The sequence below is a fragment of the Entelurus aequoreus genome, linkage group LG11 (assembly GCF_033978785.1).
Source record: "Entelurus aequoreus isolate RoL-2023_Sb linkage group LG11, RoL_Eaeq_v1.1, whole genome shotgun sequence".
In the NCBI taxonomy this organism is placed as follows: Eukaryota; Metazoa; Chordata; class Actinopteri; order Syngnathiformes; family Syngnathidae; genus Entelurus; species Entelurus aequoreus.
This window is the reverse complement of record NC_084741.1, coordinates 59,766,523-59,787,645: the sequence shown is the minus strand read 5'-3', so window position 1 is coordinate 59,787,645 and position 21,123 is coordinate 59,766,523. Positions and strand designations below refer to the sequence as shown.

The 21,123-nt window shown below is 37.9% G+C and overlaps 1 protein-coding gene across 23 annotated transcripts in view; it reads right to left on the bottom strand.

Annotated features, from left to right (window-relative positions):
• Window positions 1-20,795, bottom strand: part of rims2a (regulating synaptic membrane exocytosis 2a) — a 305,210-nt gene extending 284,415 nt beyond the window's left edge. For 22 of the 23 annotated variants that reach the window (XM_062063652.1, XM_062063653.1, XM_062063656.1 and 19 more), the window contains exon 1: window positions 19,949-20,795. In XM_062063652.1, coding sequence (XP_061919636.1) covers window positions 19,949-20,118 — 170 coding nt within the window. In that variant the 5' untranslated portion in view covers window positions 20,119-20,795. The remainder of the gene's footprint in view (window positions 1-19,948) is intronic. The other variant, XM_062063644.1, reaches the window with a different exon arrangement.
• Between the last annotated feature and the right edge of the window lie 328 nt (window positions 20,796-21,123).

Here is a 21,123-nt window from a genome sequence, read left to right as displayed (position 1 = left end):
GGTGGTGGGTGGTGTTGTTGTTACTGAAGTAAATTAATTAACTCAAATTATGTCCATATTCATCTTGGAGAAAGCAAACCTCCAAGTTTAAATAAACAGTGGTATTTCAGTTTGAGCACATAATAAGATAAGGGCCCTTAATTTGATATTCGCAGGTGGATTGGATCACTTCTCGTAGGAAAGAGGCCCTAATTGGGACTTCGGAATGCACAAGTGATAGCCCTATCCTTGAGAAGAGACTACCTGTCTAGCTCAACGCCAACATTTAAGCAGTTGTTTTCCAGACACTTACACACGAACATCTCCTTTTATGGTCAGGATGTACTCTCCTGACCCAGCGCACACACACAGACAGGAGGTAGGAATGTAAGACTGGTGGTTTGGCTTCTCCAGTGGAGGAGTCCTTCATGTTTTTGACCTAGGTTCCTCCGGGTACTACAGACCTGTATAATGACGCTCGCTTGTAATAAAGCAACTTTTGGTTCAGTAAAGCGTCTCCGACGTCTCTTTTGATCCAGCCGCACTGTCGTGACATCCTTCTGTCCGGACGAGACCAGAAATACAAACCTCCATGCACGGCAAACAGTTACATGCGGGAATTCAACGCAAAAATGGCGAGTGTGAAACTCCTGATGTGCAACATTTGCTAAATAGAGCAGGAATCCAAATAGTTACCATATCGCAAAGACCTCACACAACAATTCCAACATTTCGGCATCTTCTAGACCTATGAGTCTACAGTATCATCACAGGAATTGCTGACAAGCGTGTTACATTAGCCTCCATCCCAAGACTAAAATAACAGTTGAGAGGCAAGCTTGTATCAAAATATTGAAATTAATGAAAACTGGCATGTCATGATGACTACTAATGTTCCAGGTCTGAAAACATCCATGACTGCAATGTTATTCTGCACGGTGGACTAAGGCAGTGGTTCTCAACCTTTTTTCAGTGATGTACCCCCTGTGAACATTTTTTTAATTCAAGTACCCCCTAATCAGAGCAAAGCATTTTTGGTTGAAAAAAAGAGATAAAGAAGTAAAATACAGCACTATGTCATCAGTTCCTGATTTATTAAATTGTATAACAGTGCAAAATATTGCTCATTTGTTGTGGTCTTTCTTGAACTATTTGGAAAAAAATATATGAAAATAACTAAAAACTTGTTGAAAAATAAACAAGTGATTCAATTATAAATACAGATTTCTACACATAGAAGTAATCATCAACTTAAAGTGCCCTCTTTGGGGATTGTAATAGAGATCCATCTGGATTCATGAACTTAATTCTAAACATTTCTTCACAAAAAAATAAATCTTTAACATCAATATTTATGGAACATGTCCACAAAAAATCTAGCTGTCAACACTGAATATTTCATTGTTACATTTCTTTTCATAGTTCTTTTTGACAGACATTTTAAAAAAATCTCACGTACCCCTTGGCATACCTTCAAGTACCCCCAGGGGTACCCGTACCCCCATTTGAGAACCACTGGACTAAGGGACCTAAATGCCTCAACACTGTGGGGGGATGCTTCACTTTTCCCAGGCCAACAAAGTCACCTGTAAATACATTACGGTGCTTTTTATAAACACATTCTCCATCCAGCTGACCGTACTTGACAACTAGCCAACCTTCCTGAACCAAAACACAAAGTTACTTTAATTAACATGATGATGTATTCATTTGGCGTGTGTTCTGCTTTATAGAGTCAAGGCAGCTTCCTCTCATCTACGCTCCCCCTTGGGGAAGGGGGTGGGGGAAGGGTGCCTGTGAACCACTTATGACAGAGTCTGCTCTTTGCATGGGAAAGGCAAGCAACTGAGGAGGAGAATGGAGGAGAAGAAAAGGAGTGTGATTTCTGGATTTGATTGAACATAGTAAATACCTCCGCCAACTAGTGCCCCACCTTTTTTGGGATACAAGCCATCTTTATGGTATTTATTATGGTAAATGTTGCACATTATTATCACATTATCTTAAAAAACTGCTTTAGTCGTATATATATATATATATATATATATATATATATATATATATATATATATATATATATATATATATATATATATATATATATATATATATATATATATATATATATATATATATATATATATATATATATTTATGTATATATATATATATATTTATGTATATATATATATGTAAATATATATATATATATATACATATATATATACATATATATATATATATATATACATATACATATATATATATATATATATATATATATATACATATATATATATATACATATACATATATATATATATATATATATATATATATATATATATATATGTACATATATATATATATATGTATATATATATACATATATATATATATATATATATATATATATATATATATATATATATATATATATATATATATATATATATACATATATATATATATATATATATACATATATATATATATATATATACATATATATATATATATATATATATATATATATATATATATATATATATATATATATATATATATATATATATATATATATATATATATATATATATATATATATATATATATATATATATATACATACAGTACTGGCCAAAAGTTTGTACACACCTTCTCATTTCAATGCGTTTTCTTTATTTTCATGACTATTTCATTGTAGATTGTCACTGAAGGTATCAAAACTATGACACCTGTGAAGTGAAAACCATTTCAGGGTTAGGGACTAGAATATAAAACATGTTTTCAGTTATTTCACCTTTATTAAATGTTTATAAACTCAGGAAATATGTCCCTGGACACATGAGGACTTTGATTATGACCCATGTATGATCCTGTAACTACTTGGTATCAAATTGATACCCAAATTTGTGGTATCATCCAAAACTAATGTAAAGCATCCAAACAACAGAAGAATAAGTGATTATTACATTTTAACAGAAGTGTAGATAGAACATGCTAAAAGAGAAAGTAAGCAAATAATAACAGTAAATGAACAAGTAGATTAATAATTTATTTTCTACCACTTGTCCTTAATAATTTTGACAAAATAATAGAATGGAAAATGACACAATATGTTACTGCATATGTCAGCAACTAAATTAGGAGCCTTTGTTTGCTTACTTACTACTAAAAGACAAGTTGTCTTGTATGTTCATTATTTTATTTAAGGACAAACTTGCAATAAGAAACATATGTTTAATGTACCGTAAGATTTTTTGTTCAAATAAAGCCAATAATGCCATTTTTTGTGGTCCTCTTTATTTAGAAAAGTACCGAAAAGTACCGGAAAGTACCGAATAATTTTGAAGACATTTGAAACTTCTCCATTTACGAACCCTGTTCAAGAACCCCCGAGTTCATAAATTGAGGTTCCACCGTCTATTAGCCTGCTCAGTGGCCTTGTGGTTAGAGTGTCCGCCATGATACTGGAAGGTTGTGAGTTCAAACCCCGGCCGAGTCATACCAAAGACTATAAAAATTGGACCCATTACCTCCCTGCTTGGCACTCAGCATCAAGGGTTGGAATTGGAGGTTAAATCACCAAAAATGATTCCCGGGCGCGGCCACCACTGCTGCTCACTGCTCCCCTCACCTCCCAGGGGGTGAACAAGGGGATGGGTCAAATGCAGAGGACAAATTTCACCACACCTAGTATGTGTGTGACAATCATTGGTACTTTAACTTTATTAAAAGGTGTTAGCTCAGTCAAACATATTCCTTTAGGTGCCTTGAATACGGTGCAGTTTAACCTAGTTCTCCTGTGTGCTGGATGTGTGTGCATATTAAACATAGGCGCATGCTTGACTGCATGAACACTGTAGAGCGGGAGAAAGAGATAATATGCCTGGGAAAGTTCCAGCGAAGATAGAAACCAACCTCACTGACCCTCCCTTTACTCGTAGCCACCAAGCAGAAACAGGAAGTAGCCCCGAAGGAGAGAAGAGAAAAGGAGAAGTGGAGCCCCGGGCATTTTGGGGGTCACCCCATCATAGGCAGCTGAAGCTGGCTTCAATTGTATACAATGTCTGGGCAGATGGGGGATGGGGGGTCCCATACCCATCATTACCGTTCTGCTCAGAGACGCACTGATGCATGGAATGCCGAGCTCGCCGACAAAGATTTAATGACGCAAATACACCTGGAGCCATGCTTTGTTGCAGCTCTGCACACATTTGTGTGGCGTTCCACAAAAGGTATCTCCACGGCCGCATCTCCTTTTGAACACGCACATACAGCAAAGTAGCTAATTACACGCACACGTGTACGTTGCACCTACAGCTTGAGGCCTCCCAGGGTGCCCTCCCTTAGATTACACACTTGTATGTTCAAACTGACACGTTCCTGAAATGCCATGATGGCTGCTGCTGCGGCTGCTGCTGCGGGATTTGGACCGTGACTGCGCAGATGCACGCGGCTATACGGGTCGGGTATGTGGCGGTGTGGGTGTTGGATTCTGACACCGCTGGAAATGCGACAAAACCGTTCAAAGACGAGCTAATCCGCTGCAGGAAATATCTGCGCCAGGGCTGAGCAAATAAACGCTACCTTCGTATATGCTTTAATGTACGCTGGTGTGATTCACGGGGAGAGAAGAAAGTGGGGATTAACTCGTTTGATGACTCATGATGACTCAATGTGTCTTTATAGACCGAATACTAGTCTGACAAACCTAATTTAAAATATTACTAATTCACCATAACAATAGTAGGGATGTTCCATCAGGGTTTTATGCTGCCGATTCCGATACCGATCATCAATGAGTGAGAATGGCCGATACCCATACAAGTTCCATTTGTTACATACAATTGTTTGAGCATAAAAAAGTCAATAGTACACAATAACTTAACAAAAGCAACTATCTACTACTCATTTAAATCCTTTAGTCTTTACCCTCAAAGTCCTCCTGTGTCCAGGGAATTATTCCCTCACTTTGTAAACAGTAACAAAAACAACATGATTTTGAGAAAGAAAGAAAAAATCGACCTACATTAGGGTAGGGATTCATATGGCCCCATTCCTGGGTGGATCTCGTGTGAGTAAAAAAGGGGGGATTAGTTATTTTGCAATGCAGTCTACTGAAAATAATGGACATCGCCACCCTACAGAGCAATTGACACTTTGGTCAAAGTTGGAGTTGCCACAAAACACATTAAGATAATCAACACTTAAATAAATAAATAAAATAAAATCAATTAAATAATAATAATAATAGTAAATTATCAATACTAATAATCAGAAATCAAATAAAATTATATAAACAAATAGTAAATAATAATTTTAAAAAAATATATAGACGTATAGGGAGTAATCTTTTATTTTTTTTAATTTTTTTTAAAGAGTACAACCACTAATTCGAGAAAATAAAATCAGGGTTATGGGGCGTTATTCTTTTTTAATTATTATTTATTTAATTGATTCATCTGTAAATATTATTATTATTTTGTTTCGTTTTCTTGCTGTTTTTTTTTTACTTGGGGGAATTGAGGGGTGGCATCGGGATATACACAAAAACATATTTTGACACTTAGGACAGACAATAGATGTATGATGTAAGAAAATATGGAGTATTGGATAGGAATGTCTGATGCTGGATGTCAATAAAAATTCGGCCCGCTAGCGTCCAAAATCCGGCCCGCGGGAAGTCCCAAGTTCTTTATTTTTTTAAATTTGTATTATTACTTTTTTAAATCTGTCCTTTCTAATCCATTTTCTACCGCTTGCTAATCTCAGGGTCTTCTAGCCAATCAGGCAAATCATATTGTCTAAAAATAAATTTTCCCATCGATAGCGTGACATCGCGCTTGCGCCACAGTGTCAGACGAGCGCACGGAAAGTGCACGCTCTTTCAGTCAATTAGTGCGCGAGGAATATATATATATATACACATACATACATATAGATATATCTGTATATATATATCTCTCTATATGTATGTATGTATGTACAGTATGTATGTATATATATATATATGTATGTATGTATGTATGTATGTGTATATATATATATATATATATATATATATATATATATATATATACACACACACACGTATATATGTATATATATATAGATATATATAAATATATCATGTTGTTATGATGTACAAAAGGTATTTATTTTATAGCACTATTTTTGATTAATTATCCAGGTTTGTCCCATTGAGATCAACAATCTTTTTAGCAAGGTAGACCTGGTCAAGATGGCAGCAGCAGAGTTAGATTTCAAGTTTAATTATCATCAATCAATTAAAGTTTACTTATACAGCCCTTAATCACAAGTGTCTCAAAGGGCTGCACAAGACACAACTGCCAAAAAGGTGAAATAACTGAAAACATGTTTCATATTCTATTTCTTCAAAATCGCCACCCTTTGCTCTGATTACTGCTTTGCACACTCTTGGCATTCTCTCAATGAGCTTCAAGCACACCTGTGAAGTGAAAACCATTTCAGGTGACTATTTTTTGAAGCTCATCGAGAGAATGCCAAGAGAGTGCAAAAAAAGTAATCAGAGCAAAGGGTGGCTATTTTGAAGAAACTAGAATATAAAACATGTTTTCAGTTATTTGACCTTTTTTTGTTAAGTACATAACTCCACATGTGTTCATTCATAGTTTTGATGCCTTCAGTGACAATCTACAATGTAAATAGTCATGAAAATAAAGAAGACGTATTGAATGAGAAGGTGTGTCCAAACTTTTGGCCTGTACTGTACATAATCAGCATAATTTAAATAAACTACCCTGAACTGTAAAATGTGGTGGAAACACAAACTACACACTTCTACAGCAACCTATAGACCCAGGAACCAAAAGTTCCTGAACTTTTGGTGGAAAAGGGCCTAATGTCAGCCAGAGGATATGGGCGTTTGTAATCGGCATTAAAAGGCATTAATCGACAATGGCGATGGCGTAGATTTACAGCTAGCCGCAGTAATTATGTGTCTCCATACACAGGGTGGAGCTGCTTTCCTAAGATAATTAGAATCACCTCTATTATGGAAAATAAACTATGTTTCTTATTATCTTAAGTATCACTATTAAGTACCATTAACATGTTACACATCAAGAGCATACTGGCAGCCATGCTAATCTTTAAGATAGTTGATTAGCACGCTTGAAACAACACCACGTCCCTAGTCAATAGGGGCTACATCTGACCACAGAACTTTCCTCCAGAAGGTCTTATCTTTGTCCGTGTGATGTCAAATGAAACAATAATTTAGCTGTTTGGCCACAATACCCAGCAATATGTCTAGAGGAGAAAAGGTGAGGCCTTTAATCCCAGGAACACCACACCTACCGTCAAGCATGGTGGTGGTAGTATTATGCTGTGGGCCTGTTTTGCAGCCAATGGAACTGGTGCTTTACAGAAAGTAAATGGGACAATGAAAAGGGAGGATTATCTCCAAATTCTTCAGGACAACCTAAAATCATCAGCCCGGAGGTTGGGTCTTGGGCGCAGTTGGGTGTTCCAACAGGACAATGACCCCAAACACACATAAAAAGTGGTAAAGGAATGGCTAAATCAGGCTAGCATTAAGGTTTTAGAATGGCCTTCCCAAAGTCCTGACTTAAATGTGTGGACAATGCTGAAGAAACAAGTCCATGTCAGAAAACCAACAAATTTAGCTGAACTGCACCAATTTTATCAAGAGGAGTGGTCAAAAATTCAACCAGAAGCTTGTGGATGGCTACCAAAAGTGCCTTATTGCAGTGAAACTTGCCAAGGGACATGTAACCAAATATTAACATTGCTGTACGTATACTTTTGACCCAGCAGATTTTGTCACATTTTCAGGAGACCCATAATAAAATCCTAAAAGAACCAAACTTCATGAATGTTTTTTGTGACAAACAAGTATGTGCTTCAATCACTCTATCAAATTCCGGAGGGCCCGCCTCGGGAAAAGCCTTATCCCTGCAGCAATAGCCGCCCTAAACAGCAGGCCCGGCCGACCTTTCTGACAAGCCTGTAAATGTGTTGGTCATGTATGATGTCTTTTTGTTATTTTTGTTCGTGATGTGTAATGTCTATTGTTTGAATGTACGGCAGTGAAAATGAATTTCCCCAAAGGGGACCAATAAATCAAAATTAAATCAATCAATATCACAAAAAAAATAAGAGTTGTAAAAAGTATTGGAAACTCAAGACAGCCATGACATTATGTTCTTTACAAGTGTATGTAATCTTTTGACCACAACTGTATATAAAACCCAAGGAACTAAACAAGTGTAGCAACACTGGAAACATAATTTCAATACGGGATCGACTCAAGTGACTACTATATGCCGTCAGTTTTAACAGTTATCTAACATTCCGCTGAGATGTTCATTCATGACGAAGCTCGATGACTCGCAACTCAAATGTTTATCTCAAAGAAAGTGGATGTGTGGAAAACACTCCACTATTGGACGGGGAAGGGGTGAGTTTTTGCAGGGCCGTGAAAAGAAAAAGCCTGTGTGATTCATGCAGGCAGCAGCTGAAGTACCGTAGCCGTGTCTTGGAGTACATGAGTCATGTATTTTCATGCAGCAGCACTAGGTAGGTAGGGCTTGCATGACTTTCTTTCCATTAGGAATGCTGCCCTAGTGCAAATATTTACATGACGGAGGGAAACAACAGCTCTAATGCATCCTAAAAGCTCGCAGCGATAGCTTTCGCGCTGAAGTCGCTGGGCAAGCTTGCCATGGATGGATCTACATGGGGCAGACACGGACAACACTATTTTGCTCAGCTGTTATCGCACACACACCGGTCACTTCATTAGGGACACCTACACAATAAAACAAGACCCTACTGTCTATGTCAGGGGTGGCAAACGTACGGACAGGTTTTATCCTGCCCGCGTGATGAGTTTGCCAAGTAGAAAAATGATCAGCTTTTTTTTTTTTTTTTAACGAAAGAAACTCCTGTTTTAAATGTGTCCACTGGATGTCACAATAGCAATTCTGTTAGGCAAGCAAACGGTTTATACCGGGGCCAAGCATGAGGTACGCAGTAAAGGGTGACTGTGGCTCCTCCTCCTCGACCCACATCAAACTTAAAACCTGCCGTTTTACGTCTTCTGCTTCGAACACGTCGTTATTTGGCACCCTTACTCCCCCAAAATGTCTCTGTCAAACGCGAGAAAAGTGAACTTAACCCTATTGAATAGTTTTTACCTCCGTTTCTTACGGTTTGTTGAGTTAGCGCTGGATTGATACGTGGACATGACAAAGGACGTATTTGATACCTCGAAGAGTTTACCGAGTCATATCAAAGACTATAAAAATGGGACCAGTTACCTCCTGTCACGACTGGGTTCTTGGGTTTTGCTTCTCCGGAAGGCAAAGGAAAATCGGCGCGAGCCAGACGTGAGTTTGAATACATGATTGTTTATTTTTTAACACTAATAAACTACAAAAAAAAGGAAGCAAACAAAAGGCGCTCACAGAGGAGGTAACAACTTGACTATGAAAACAAAACTTGCACAATGGCAAAAACTATGAACAATAAAACAAAAACACAAACTGTGGCAATAATAAACAAAAACTTACTTGGTAAAGAACTGTGAACATGATATGAATCAGGGTGATGAAAAAGTGTGAGGACGCCAGGACGAACAACAGAAACAGACAGATTTAAATAGTAACGTGATCAGTGAAAACAGGTGCATGACTCGAAACGTGAAACAGGTGCGTGACAAGACAGGTGAAAACTAATGGGTGACCATGGAAACCAAACCAAACAAGGAAGTGCAACCAGGAACTAAAAAGAGTCCAAAAAATAAACACATGGCCAAAACAAAAACATGAACAGACATGACGCATGACCAAAACAAAAACTTGAACAGACATGACACCTCCCTGCTTGGCACTCAGCATCAAGGGTTGGAATTGGGGGTTAAATCACCAAAATTTATTCCCGGGCGCGGCACCGCTGCTGCCCACTGCTCTCCTCACCTCCCAGGGGGTGAACAAGGGGATGGGTCAAATGCAGAGGACACATTTCACCACACCTAGTGTGTGTGTGACAATCATTGGTACTTTAACTTTAACTTTTTTGTTCAATCCCAGAAAGACTGTGACTTAAAGTTTACTCCTGGCTTTGTAGATACACTGAGACCAAGTCTAAGCTCATTGTGCTTTTGAAGCTGCAACTATTTCCGCAGAATTTTCAACAAACCTGAAGTGTTTTGCCAAAAGGATTATTTGTGATTTGTACGTTTTCAGAATGTGCTTGTTCTATTTTTGGCCAAAGCAAAACAAAGAAACCAACTTGGAGTTGTCTTTATTTTTAAGTTATCATGCCATGATTTTACCATTACGGCACACTTGGGAATGCATTTTCCTCCATGCGGCCCCTGAGCTAAAATGAGTTTGACACCCCTGGTCGATGCGAATATAATAATACTGCCAGGGTGGCATTCATTTAGCAATGTTGTAGCTGTAGATAATGTGTATTACTTTTAAAGTTGTGATTGTGGTTGTAGGTGGCCTTTGGGTGCCTCATACTGCGAGTACAGTTGGGCAATATAGACGATATACGAAGATCAGGAGTGTCAAACTCGTTTTCATTGAGGGCCACATTGCAGTTATTAATATGTATAGTCACCTCATTATGTTTATTACACTAATCACTATGGATTTAATTATTCGATTTTTACGTACTAATTGATGGGTAACGTACTTGCTTTTGAAACCATAAGTCTGGGGAACAAGCATTTTTTTCTAACAAAAAATGTTTGGAATGTATGTTAATAACACTGGGGTGTTGAAACTTTTTCCAACAAGGGCCACATACTAAAAAGTCAAAGTATGTGGGGGCAATATTGATATATGTTTATTTTGTAAAATAAATCCTGCTAAAATCAGACTGATTGATTGATTGAAACTTTTATTCGTAGATTGCACAGTACAGTACATACTCCGTACAATAGACCACTAAATGGTAAAACCCAAATAAGTTTTTCAACTTGTTTAAGTCGGGGTCCACGTTAAGCAATTCATGTTAATTACATATGTAGACAATACATATTTTTAAAGACAAAACTTAGTGTTCTCTCTCTCTCTCTTCTCTCTTCTCTCTCTCTCTCTCTCTCTCTATGTCCACTACTTGCTGTCCATATCCACCCCCCCCCCCACCACCACCCCCAAATCCCTGATTGTAAATAATGTAAATAATTCAATGTGATTATCTTGTGTGATGACTGTATTATGATGATAGTATATATCTGTATCATGAATCAATTTAAGTGGACCCCGACTTAAACAAGTTGAAAAACTTATTCGGGTGTTACCATTTAGTGGTCAATTGTACGGAATATGTACTTCACTGTTCAACCTACTAATAAAAGTCTCAATCAATTAATCAATCAAAGTCAGCTCTGTGTTGTATGTGACAAAGTGCGTCATTATTAATTATTACAGTGGTTAAAAAAAAAAAAGAGTAAAAATAAAAAAAGAGCAAAACAAGTAATGTAATGAAAAAAAGCTGAAATGTTGATACTAATAACTAATAATGATACACTGTCACATATAACACAATGCTGACTTTAGGTATTGTCTTCAAACATTGGATGAATAATGTCCTTTTCTATCCTTTGAAAATCAATCAAAATGGCCCATGTATACTTTGACTTTTCAGTTTGCGACCCTTGGTGGAAGGAGTTTGGACATGCCTACGTTATTAGTATCAAATGTTTAGATTTTTTTCGCATTAGATCACAAATTGTTGCTCTTTTTTTTTTTTAAATTGTTATTTTTTTAATCCAACAATATTCGTCGGGCCAACAAAACTGGAGCTGCATGGTTTGCTCTTTGGACACCTCTGTGTTAGTATAATGTTTTTTGCATGATCAGATTGTTAACAAGTTTAAAAGACATGCAATTTTTCTGTCAAAATTGACAGGAAGAATATGTCTAGTAAAAAAGTGAAGGTGCTTTATTGATGCACATCATTTCCAGGCTTTTGCGGGCCACATACAATTATGAGATGGGCCAGATCCGGCACTTGTGCCTAGAGTTTGACACGTGACGTAGATGAAATAAAGTTGGCTGAAAATGTTGATGTAGCTGTGTCCTGCAAATTTGACAGCAACAAGCGAAGGAATGCATCCTCAAAGCACTGCAGCGCCCTCCCAAGAGAGTTAGTGGCTAACGTCCCTCCATAGTGCAAAGCTGCTTTTAAGTCCCCAATCCTTGCCTTCTTGACGGTAAAATTAACTACAGTAGGGAAGGGATTCATATGGGCCCATTCTTGGGTGGATCTTGCATAAGAGGAAAGGGGTTAATCATTTTACAATGCAGTCTGCTGAAAATGATGGAAAGCACCACTCTACATAGCAACTGATGCTGTAGTCGAAGTTGAAATCTCCATAAAACACATTTTAAGCACCCCCTTCCCATTCGTCACATGACGTGTAGGTAAATCGTGACAAATTGGGCCTTATGTATCCCCTTCCTACTTTAAGTTTGTTAAAAGTATTTTTATCACTGGAGGGCGAAGACTTACTAACAAAACATGCTAGTCCACACACCATTGGAGTCATTTTTGTTATTGTTTACAAACTGAAGAAATAAGTCCCTGGACACAGAAGGACTTTAGGGGAAAAAAACTAAATATTTAAATCAGCGCCAGTAGTAGTTTTTGCTTATGTTTGGTTATCTTGCACAATTGAGAAATATCATCTCAAAGGAAAACTAAATGTGAAACATTTGTATGCATGCACAACCCTTAACAAATCAGTATGTGCAATTAAATTAGAGAATCAATTAAACAAAGAAGTTAAACAAAGTACTAATATGATCCATTTTAAGAAACTGTTCTAATTCAAAGTGTTTACAAAGTACAAAGAACAGCTTTATTGATAATGAGACGTAATCTTTCAGCAAATTATGTGAATCACAATTTATTAACAGCTATCTATTCATTGTATTACCTTATTTGTTTTTGTGTAACAGATTGAGAAAGGAAGTGAATGAATGTGTTAGCAATGACAAGGAAACATAGGAACAAATAAGCTCTGCTGATTCCTACTACTTTTCGGACATGTTGGAATGTGAAACTGTAAATATGTGATGTACCATATTGTAAGTGTATACATGTTTGAAATAAGATAATACCATAACCATAACGTTCAAATCTGCCAAATCGCTATTATTAATTGACAACACGCAAAGCTAATGCGTGTGTGTTACGTGGGGCGTAGTTTACAAGCTAAAAGCCGGAAGAGGGCGAGATATAGTGACGACAACACTCTAGAAAGGTAGCGCATAAAAGTTGCAAACAGTAAATACATACAATATTTTTGTTTGGTTGTGTGCCGTGAGATTATTTCAATGTAAAATATGTGCCTTGGCTGGATAAAGGTTGATAAACACCTCTCAGTATGGTGACGTTTTCTACGGCTTATCCTGTTCAGGGCCAAGTACACTATAGACTGGTGGTCAGTCAATCAATCATCATAAAAAAAGCTAGTTTCAATCAAAACTGGATTGTCATCTTTGTAAAGTGCTGTTCTCGGACATTATTCATTGCACAAACATAGGCTTTATCAATACGTTGATTATTTGAAAAGTATTCATCAGGACCTGCCCTGTGTGGAATATGTCCTGCATTGCCTCTCCTAAGTCTTCAGAATATCTTCCTTTTTAAGAAGAAAAATAATAACAAATGAGTTATCTAAATGCATAACCAACGTCAATATAGTAGTGTCTTCCCCAATTAAAGGTTGTGATAGGTAAGCATGACATTAAGTATTACTGATATCATCTTACAATGTGAAATATGTCAACAATTTGATGCTAATGAACTCCTGAACTCTGCCAACTTTGGGATCCTTGCACTTGCTTAACAAACAAGCCATGACATGCAGCTCCCACCAGCACAGAAAGCGACATAAACGTATTAATATGGTCACATTACTTTTGACTAATCATTTTTAATGTAACAGAATTGCAATAATTTACTTGATCTCCATTACATTTGTTTGTGTTGGTTTTTGTGTTCCTACTATAGCAGCATAGCTATATTGAGATACTGTTATTATCATGAGCTAGGATTGCGCAATATAGACAATATACAAAAAATACATATGAATTCGGCAAACGATAGCGCTTTTGTTACTAATTTCAAATCGTGATAAAGCATATTGTTTTCACTGTGTCCTGCAAATTTTACAGAAACTAGCTGAAGAAGGCGCTCTCAACACAATGTAGCGTCCTCGTTAGCGAGCTAGCAACTAATGTCCCTTCACAGAGCAGTTCCTAAACCACTTCGTACAAGTATTATTATCACTGGAGGACAAGAGGACAAGTAATGGCAAAACATGATACACTATACGCCATAAGAGGATACAAAAAAGCATAGCAAATCACTAAGCAAGAGCTATTTGGAAAAATAAGTACGTTTTTACATGATTTAGATTTTGACTGACCTTTTGGAAATGATTAATAACGAAAACAGAGGTAACAATGTTTGATAATACATTGGGGATTTTAGGAACTTTTTAGGGGGGGGGCGGGAAAGCCTAAACTGGACTTACAATGACGTGCATCACTATAAGGAGTCTTTTTATGATTTTTTTCAACATTTACAACACTCCCTTGTGGTCTACATCAGTGGTCCCCAACCACCGGGCCGCGGCCCGGGCCCGGTACCGGTCCACGGACCGATTGGTACCGGGCCGCACAAGAAATGTAATTTAAAAAAAAAAAAAAAAAAAAAAAAGTTTTTTTTTTGTTTGTTTTTTTTTTAAATTAAATAAACATAAAAAACACAATATATACATTATATATCAATATAGATCAATACAGTCTGCAGGAATACAGTCCGTACGCACACATGATTGTATTTCTTTATGGGGAAAAAAAAAATTAAAAAAAATACCCCCCCCTACCCGGTCCGTGGGACAAATTTTCAAGCGTTGACCGGTCCCCAGCTACAAAAAGGTTGGGGACCACTGGTCTACATAACATGTGATTGTGGTTCTTTTGTCTGAATTTTGCATGGATTATGTTTTAAAGACCATCTTCAAGCCGCTTTCTTCAAGACCGTCTTTTCAGGATGCGCCGTTTTGTGGGCGGTTTTATTTACTTGGCTGCACTTTGACTGCGTCTTCTCCCTGTCATCTTCGTTGGGAGTTTTTAGCGCTCCCATCTGAAGTCTACTGACAGGTATAAGTTAGAACCGTACGTTACTTTGTATTAGCAATGGCAACAGCGGAGGATGCGTGTGCATGTACGAACCAGTCTGCCCCACAACAAGAAGATAGAGAAAAAGAAGGAGCTTATTGACTACAAAGTCAAACTTCCATGGCGAAGTCGTGCAAAGCTCTACGGGTAAAACTTTACCATATATGGCGAAATCTTCTGACGTCACCAATGGGAAACAGGTCACAAATTGGGCAAATTCCATATGTTTAATTTAGAGGAAAGGCACAATTGATTGATAAACATTTCTGCCATGCCTCCATGGTTTGATTACAATTTTTCAGGAGTTATGCAGATCCCAAATACACAAAAACAGGTACCAATAGGTAAGAAAGGTTGGTTTTGCCATTTAGGTCAATAACATCTGCATAGAAAAAAATTAAGTGTGGCCTTGTCCATTAAAGAAGAAACACAATTAGGGATGAGCCGATCAATCGGCCAGCGATCAGTATCGGATAATTTTTGTATTAAAAAAAAAAGTATGTGATCACTATTGCCGATCAATGCCTTTTAATGTCAATCACAAACTCTGATCCTCTCTGGCTGACACTGCATGTATTTTTATTAATTAATAAGTAATTATGTGTCTCCATACACAGGGTGGAGCTGCTTTCCTAAGATAATTAGAATCACCTCCATTACGGAAAATAAACTATGTTTCTTATTATCTTAAGTATCACTATTAAGTACCATTAACATGTTACACATCGAGAGCAAACTGGCAGCCATGCTAATCTTTAAGCTAGTTGATTAGCATGCTTGAAACAACACCAAGAAATAGGAGCTGAGTAAAGTTCAAAGAAGTAAAAATTAAGCAGGTATTAACAAGAATTTAACAAGTAGATTAATAAGAGTTAGAGAGCCAGTACACGACAGTCACCGCCAGTACACGACAACATGAGGGCGGATCGAGCTATGAATTAGTGGCGTCGATACCAAGCATCGTATCAGTACAAGACCAATACTGGACTAAATTATTTGTTGTCGTTTTGGTCAATATTTACAAACTCAGGGAATAATTTCCTGGACACAGGAAGACTGAAGTTTTAAATGAGTAGCGATACTGTTGTAGGTTTTGCTGTTGTTAGTTATTGTGTACTATTGACTTTGTTTCGATAAAATAAAAATTGTATGTAATAAAAACAGAATAAGAAACTAAATATTGTTTCAATATTGTTACACTATCAATAGCATTAACTACAAATCAATTAAAAAAATGTACAGTTAAAACATGTGATCGGTATCAGTATTGGCCGATCTCACTCATGAATGACCGGAACATCTCTAAAAACTACCCCAAAAAATTATCAGGATGGCTTCTCATTATCTATTTGTGTAATCTACAATACATCAGCTGCTTGAGTTTTTACAACCCGGGCAAGACTGGAAGTGTAATATCTCATCATAAAAGAGAGTTATGATCCACATGGTAAAGGTTAAAGGAATCTTAAAAAAAATACACACGCAAATCTCCATGAAGCCTTCTAGTGGACAGCGCCTGGTGCAAATTTGACAGCAACAAGCAAAGGAATGCATCCTCAAAGCACTGCAGCGCCCTCCCAAGAGAGTTAGTGGCTAACGTCCCTCCATAGTGCAAAGCTGCTTTTAAGTCACCAATCCTTGCCTTCTTGACGGTAAAATTAACTACAGTAGGGAAGGGATTCATATGGCCCCATTGGGTGGATATTGCGTAAGAGGAACGGGTGGGGGTTAATCATTTTACAATGCAGTCTGCTGAAAATGATGGAAAGCACCACTCTACATAGCAACTGACGCTGTAGTCGAAGTTGAAATCTCCATAAAACACATTTTAAGCGCCCCCTGCCCATTCGTCACATGACGTGAAGGTAAATCGTGACAAATTAGGCCTTATGTATCCCCTTCCTACTTTAAGTTTGTTAAAAGTATTTTTATCACTGGAGAGCGAGGACTTACTAACAGAACATGTCTACACACCATTGGGTCATTTTTGTTATTGTTTACAAACTGAAGAAATAAGTCCCTGTACACAGAAGGACTTTAGGGGCAAAAACCAAAATATTTAAATCAGCGCCAATAGTAGTTTTGCTAATGTTTATTTATTTTTGCACTATTGAGAAATATCATCTCAAAGGAAAATTAAATGTAAAACATCTGTATGCATGTACAACCCTTAGCATATCAGTATGTGGAATTAAAGTACTAATATGATCCATTTCAAGAAACTGTTCAAATTTCAAAGTGTTTACAAAGTACAAAGAACAGCTTTATTGATAATGAGACGGAATATTTCAGCAAATTATTTGAATGACAATTTATTAACAGCTATCTATTCATGAGAACTTTATCGATTCATTGTATTACCTTATTTGTTTTTGTGTAACATATTGAGACAGGAATTGAATAAATGTGTTAGCAATGACTAGAAAACATAGGAACAAATAATCTCTGCAGATTCCTACTACTTTTCGGACATGTTGGAATGTGAAACTGTAAATATGTGATGTACCATATTGTAACTGTATACAGTACATGTTTGAAATAAGCTAATACCACAACCATAATGTTCAAATCTGCCAAATCGCTATCATTAATTGACAACACGCAAATCTTGGAAGTGTGTGTGTGTGTGTGTGTGTGTGTGTGTGTGTTACGTGGGGCGTAGTATACAAGCTAAAAGCCGGAAGAGGGTGAGATACAGTGACGACAACACTTTGGAAAGTTAGCGCATAAAAGTTGCAAACAGTATTTTTTCCAATATTTTTTACACAATTGTAATAATTTACTTGATCTCCATTACATTTGTTTGTGGTGGTTTTTGTGTTTCTACTATAGCATCATAGCTATATTATAAATAAATGATAAATGGGTTATACTTGTATGGCGCTTTTCTACCTTCAAGGTACTCAAAGCGCTTTGACAGTATTTCCACATTCACCCATTCACACACACATTCACTCACTGATGGCGGGAGCTGCCATGCAAGGCGCTAACCAGCACCCATCAGGAGCAAGGGTGAAGTGTCTTGCCCAAGGACACAACGGGCGTGACTAGGATGGTAGAAGGTGGGGATTGAACCCCAGTAACCAGCAACCCTCCGATTGCTGGCACGGCCACTGAGACACTGTTATTATCATGTTTCTACTATAGCAGCATAGCTATATTGAGACACTGTTATTATCATGAACTAGGATTGCGCAATAAAGACAATGTACAAAACAACATATACGAATTTGGCAAACGACGCATAATTAAATTAGAGAATCGATTAAACAAATAATTATTCAAGAAACTGTTCAAATGTAAAAGTGTTTACAAAGTACGAAGAACAGCTTTATTGATAATGAGACAGAATATTTCAGCAAATTATGTGAATCACAATTTATTAAAAGCTATCTATTCATGAGAACTTTAGCGATTCATTACCCCCCGCGACCCCAAAAGGGACAAGCGGTAGAAAATGGATGGATGGATGTATTAACTTTTTTTTTTTTGTGTAACAGATTGAGACAGGAAGTGAATAAATGTGTTAGCAAATACTAGGAAACATAGGAACAAATAAGCTCTGCTGATTCCTACTACTTTTCGGACATGTTGGAATGTAAAACTGTAAATATGTGATGTACCATATTGTAAGTGTATACATGTTTGAAATAAGCTAATACCATAACCATAATGTTCAAATCTGCCAAATCGCTATAATAAATTGACAACACGCAACGCTAATGCATGTGTGTGTTGTGTGTGTGTCTTACGTGGGGCGTAGTTTACAAGCTAAAAGCCGGAAGAGGGCGAGATACAGTGACGACAACACTTTGAAAAGTTACCCCATAAAAGTTGCAAACACTAAATACATACAATATTTTTTACACGATTGTAACAATTTACTTGATCTCCATTACATTTGTTTGTGGTGGTTTTTGTGTGTTCTACTATAGCAGCATAGCTGTATTGAGATACTGTTATTATCATGAGCTAGGATTGTGCAATACAGACAATATACAAAAAAATATATACGGGGCGGTATAGCTTGGTTGGTAGAGTGGCCGTGCCGGCAACTTGAGGGTTCCAGGTTCGATCCCCGCTTCCGCCATCCTAGTCACTGCCGTTGTGTCCTTGGGCAAGACACTTTACCCACCTGCTCCCAGTGCCACCCACGCTGGTTTAAATGTAACTTAGATATTGGGTTTTCACTATGTACAGCGCTTTGAGTCACTAGAGAAAAGCGCTATATAAATATAATTCACTTCACTTCACACAATTTGGCAAACGACGCGTAATTAAATTAGGGAATCGATTAAACAAAGAAGTTTAAAAAAAAAAAAAAAAAAGTACTAATATGATCCATTTGAAGAAACTGTTGAAATGTCAAAGTGTTTACAAAGTACAAAGAACAGCATCTAGTGGACAGCGCCTGGTGCTGAAAGCGGCATCCGTGCACGGGCAGGCGTGTGCGCGTCCACGTTCGGACACCTTACATGATCTTTTCCCGCGTCATATTGTGTAACGTCGATGACGTAGACGCTGGGAAAAAGGTGAAGCAACTTGACGTGGGTTTTTTGTTTTTTTTTGTTTAGTTTTTTTGACGTGGAAAATGGCCACTAGAAAGTAGCACAACAACAACAACAAAAATGTGTATATTTATATAACGCGGGGAGGTTGTTTTTTTTGTTGTTGCTTCGATTAAACGTCGATTATTCCATCCGTAAGGGCCAACATGGGCAAGAAAGAAGCTAGCAAAAATGCCTTACTTTAACATGGACTGCTCCTTCGCGTCCTCCTTCTTCTGTCGGTCCATGACGCCGAGGATGATCTTCCTCTCCTCCTCGGTGAGGTGGCTGAGGTCCGGGGTCTCCGGCATGGCGCCGGCCGCCGAGGCGGCAGGGCCAGGGCCGCCCTTGGGCCCTTGTGGAGCGGACATCTTTGACTCACAGCGGCTGCAAACAGCAGAAAACAATCGTCAAACTGATGCATGTTTGTGTCACACTCCCGTGGCGTGGCATCCCGCGTAAAGCGCCGAGGCTCGGACACATGACACGTCCACAGCTGCAGAAAACGCGCGTGAAAATACTACATTTAGATCCATTAAAAGCTCGTAAAAAAAAGGAGGGGGGTTATCGGGTGCGCTGCAGGATGTGAGCGGAAGCTGCAAACATGATTGGTGGTGTCAGCTTGAAATCTACACATTGGATTAAATGGATGCCCTGAATAGAAAGAAGTGTGGGCTGCAAACATCCACGCGATTATGGGATAAGGGGAGGAAGAAGAAGAAGGAAAAAAAAAAAAAAGTCTTGCCTTTTATTTTGCAGTCATGTTAAATCCTGTCTAACCCATCGCTGCCATCCCTCAGAAAGGCTTCACTCGCATGTTGAAATTAAAAAAAAAAAAAATGTTACACAAAAAAAAAAAAAAAAAAAAAGGTCCGTCCTGGTTTTGTTTTGGAGTCCTCAAGCCTCCTCTTGTCACTCAGGCTTGGTGCGTTTTCATCCAGGGCTGATTAATTCTTGGAGATTTCTTTAAATACACACACCAAAAAAAAAAAAAATGGATGCAATGAGGGAGTGATGGAGAGAGGGAGGAGGCGGGAGGCGGAGCGATGGAAACACGTCGTAGAGGAACCAAACCCAGAGGACGCTTGGCTGTTCATTGACAGCAGGGGCAGGGGCGGCGTGGGGAACACGGAGTGGAGCCGAGGCGCAGCTGGAGCGGATTCATGCACTGTTTAAAGTACCACTGATAGTCACGCACTCACACTAGGTGTGGTGAAATGATCCTCTGCATTTGACCCATCCCCTTGTTCCACCCCCCCTGGGAGGTGAGGGGAGCAGTGAGCAGCAGCGGGAGGCCACGCTCGGGAATCATTTTGGTAATTTAAAGTTTAAGTGCCAATGATTGTCACACACACACACACTAGGTGCGGTGAAAT